The sequence below is a fragment of the Plectropomus leopardus genome, unplaced genomic scaffold (assembly GCF_008729295.1).
Source record: "Plectropomus leopardus isolate mb unplaced genomic scaffold, YSFRI_Pleo_2.0 unplaced_scaffold29751, whole genome shotgun sequence".
NCBI classification, from domain to species: domain Eukaryota; kingdom Metazoa; phylum Chordata; class Actinopteri; order Perciformes; family Serranidae; genus Plectropomus; species Plectropomus leopardus.
In genome coordinates this window covers 1-2,906 of record NW_024632436.1, presented here as the reverse complement: position 1 = coordinate 2,906, position 2,906 = coordinate 1, and the positions used below count along the sequence as shown (strand labels likewise).

At 39.2% G+C, this 2,906-nt stretch overlaps 1 protein-coding gene across 1 annotated transcript; it reads left to right on the top strand.

Moving 5' to 3' along the window:
- Nucleotides 1-1,209: 1,209 nt before the first annotated feature.
- LOC121938523 (calcium-binding protein 1) lies at nt 1,210-2,267 on the top strand (the record flags this gene model as incomplete). Its single annotated transcript, XM_042481761.1, has 6 exons — nt 1,210-1,234; nt 1,329-1,359; nt 1,556-1,699; nt 1,799-1,908; nt 2,013-2,087; nt 2,195-2,267. Coding segments are annotated over exons 2-6 (409 nt in total), but the record flags the coding sequence as incomplete, so codon positions are not given.
- Nucleotides 2,268-2,906: the final 639 nt, after the last annotated feature.

Sequence of the window (2,906 nt, the reverse complement as noted above, 5' to 3'; positions counted from 1 at the left end):
ATTATTTCATCAGATAGTGGATGACCTGAGGACCAGTTATAATACGGATATTTATACACATATTTACTCATGTATTTTGTGTGTGATTATGTATTTAGTTCTAGATATGTATTTACAGACATATACCTTGTTTGCGTGACTGTTCACATATATGTATTAAAGATGGCGTTTTGCAGTGTAAATCTACTCTGATTATGAGCGGTTGTGCTCGAAACGTCACTTTGGTGGAATAAGTAAGAGATAACTAGAGCCCTTCTGTGTGCGAGCCTTTTTTTTTTTTTTTTTTTTAAATTCCATGCAATACCAAAGATTAAAAACCAGTGTTGTTTGATGGAATATTTGAGTTAATTTGTGAGTTTTAGAGATGCTGGTGGATTTTGTTTCGTTCAGACAACAGGCTGAATGCTTCGTCCTGTTTTCACTCTTTGTGCTAAGCTAACTAGCTGCTGGCTGTAGCTTCATATCTTACAAACATGAGATTGGTATCAACGTGCTTATGTAACTCTCAGTAAGAATCGGATAAGAATGTCTTCCTTTTCACTTCCTGTTACTAATTTATAACTCCATCTGTATAGTCCACAGGTCACATGTCATCATGTCTACGCTTTTATAACTTAATGATCAAGCAGTGTACGGTGATAGCAGGAGAACTGCATGAAAATACTGAGCAGCGCTGATATTTTACTTTCAGTGGAAGTTTTTGTAACCTGGTGGGACTGGGACAAGTCAGTGTATAGAGGTGACGGTTGAAAATTGACAGTGATGGACTGACAGATTGAAGCCTTGGACTGTCCCTCTCTCTACGTCAGCAGTTCCGGTCAGGCAGTTTTTCGGGCCTGACGTCAACACACAGTGTTGTGTTTAGACGTCTCATTGCTCCTGCTGTTAACCCCTGAGAGCTCTGGGATATGTCTGCCTCTCTCTCTGCCCTTTAAAGGTTGCATTCAATGTAAGCAAGAGCGGGAAAAAAAAAAAAAAAACTCCCACTCTTCTTTGGGAGCGGGGGGGGGGGGGGGTTATGTTTCCCAGTCATGCTTCATAGGAATCAGCCTATTTATACTTGGAGGTTTTGTCATCAAGATGTGAGATAGTTTGAGTCTATTGGTAACACTTTTTCCCGTTAGGCATCCTTAGGTTGAGCTTCACGAGAAGGCTCAGGGTTCTTATGGAGGTGATCCCTGATTTAGGTTTGGGCATCACTAGAGTCACAGCGTTGTCAGCAGTGTGTTCGAAGGTAGCTCACACACAGACGAGTTGTGTTTGTTTTGATGTGTCATCTTGATGACTGCTTTTGTACTGACCAATGGTTAAATGTCATTTCTTAACAGGACAGAGAGCTGCGGCCAGAAGAAATGGATGGTAAGTCTCTCTTTCTTCATTGTTCCCTCTCTCTTTATTGATGTTTAGCAGTCTAACAAAATGTATTTCGCGATGATTCAACAACACAAGCTTTACAGGACAAAGATAAGAGTCCAATTAAATCAAAATGAGGGCATGTTTTAATATTTGTATTTAACATTTGATCGTTAATTATACGTGTGTTGTCGCTCCACAGAGTTGCGGGATGCTTTCAAAGAGTTTGACAAAGACAAGGACGGTTTCATCAGCTGTAAAGACCTTGGTAACTGTATGAGAACCATGGGATACATGCCTACAGAAATGGAGCTGATTGAGCTGAGTCAACAGATAAACATGAACTGTGAGGATCTAACTTGTGTATTCATATGTCATACCTAATGTTGTATCCTGTGTGTGTATTCTGGTTTGAAATTCTGTGCCAAAATCTCTTTTTCTTAAGTGGGAGGTCATGTTGATTTTGAGGATTTTGTAGAGCTGATGGGCCCCAAACTCCTCGCCGAAACTGCAGACATGATTGGAATAAAGGAGTTAAAAGATGCGTTTAGAGAGGTAAGAGTCTCTGGATATCTGCTCTCTGTAGCTTTTGTTGTGTTTTTTTTTTTTAGTATATGCTTTTCCACTTTTAATGCCGATTCTGTGCTCTTTGTTCCCAGTTCGACACGAATGGAGATGGCGCTATAAGCACATCTGAGCTCCGAGATGCGATGAGGAAGTTGTTGGGCCAACAGGTAACAGTAGGATGAGAGAGAGAGAGAACAGAGTCTCTGAACCACTCTTGTATGAATGCCCGCTGTGTGTGTGGTGCTCCACTTACTCCTGCCAACCTTTGTTCCAGGTGGGTTTAAAGGAAGTGGAGGATATCCTGAGGGATGTTGACCTGAATGGTGACGGGCTTGTTGACTTTGAAGGTAATTCACCCTTTACGAACTAATTATTCAAAGGGACAGTTCACCCCAAAATCAAAAACATACATTTCCCTCTTACCTGCGGTGCTATTTATCAGTCTAGATTGTTTTGGTGTGAATTGACAAATGTTGGAGTTATCGGCCGTAGAGACGTCTGCCTTCTCTCCAATGTAACCGCTCTAGCAGGGTTCCTACAGCTTAAGGCACGTCAGATTTAAGACTTTTTAATGTCACACAGAATTAAATTTAAGACCTTAACCCTTTGAAACCTGGATTGACATTGGTTTCCGTGTGCTGCATTCAGATGCATTTCACTAGCGTTTAAACCATTAAAACCTGAGCAAATCAGTTTGATTTGTTTGGACTTTCTGAAAAATTAAAATAGGCAATGAGCAAGAAACTGTGACAAGAAAGTAACCTGAAAATTAAGTTTTGGAAAAAAAAAAGAGAGAGAGAATTATTAGAAAAATCTCCAGAAAACTATAGTTAGGCTTTTTATGATTCTACATTTAAAATTGTGTTATAAAATGTCTATATTATATACATACACTTTTATACATATTTTTATCACTTTTTTTGTTAGTTGTTGTTTTTTACTTTTGTTTTCTTGCTAATTTTCAGGTAATTTTCTTGCAAAAATTT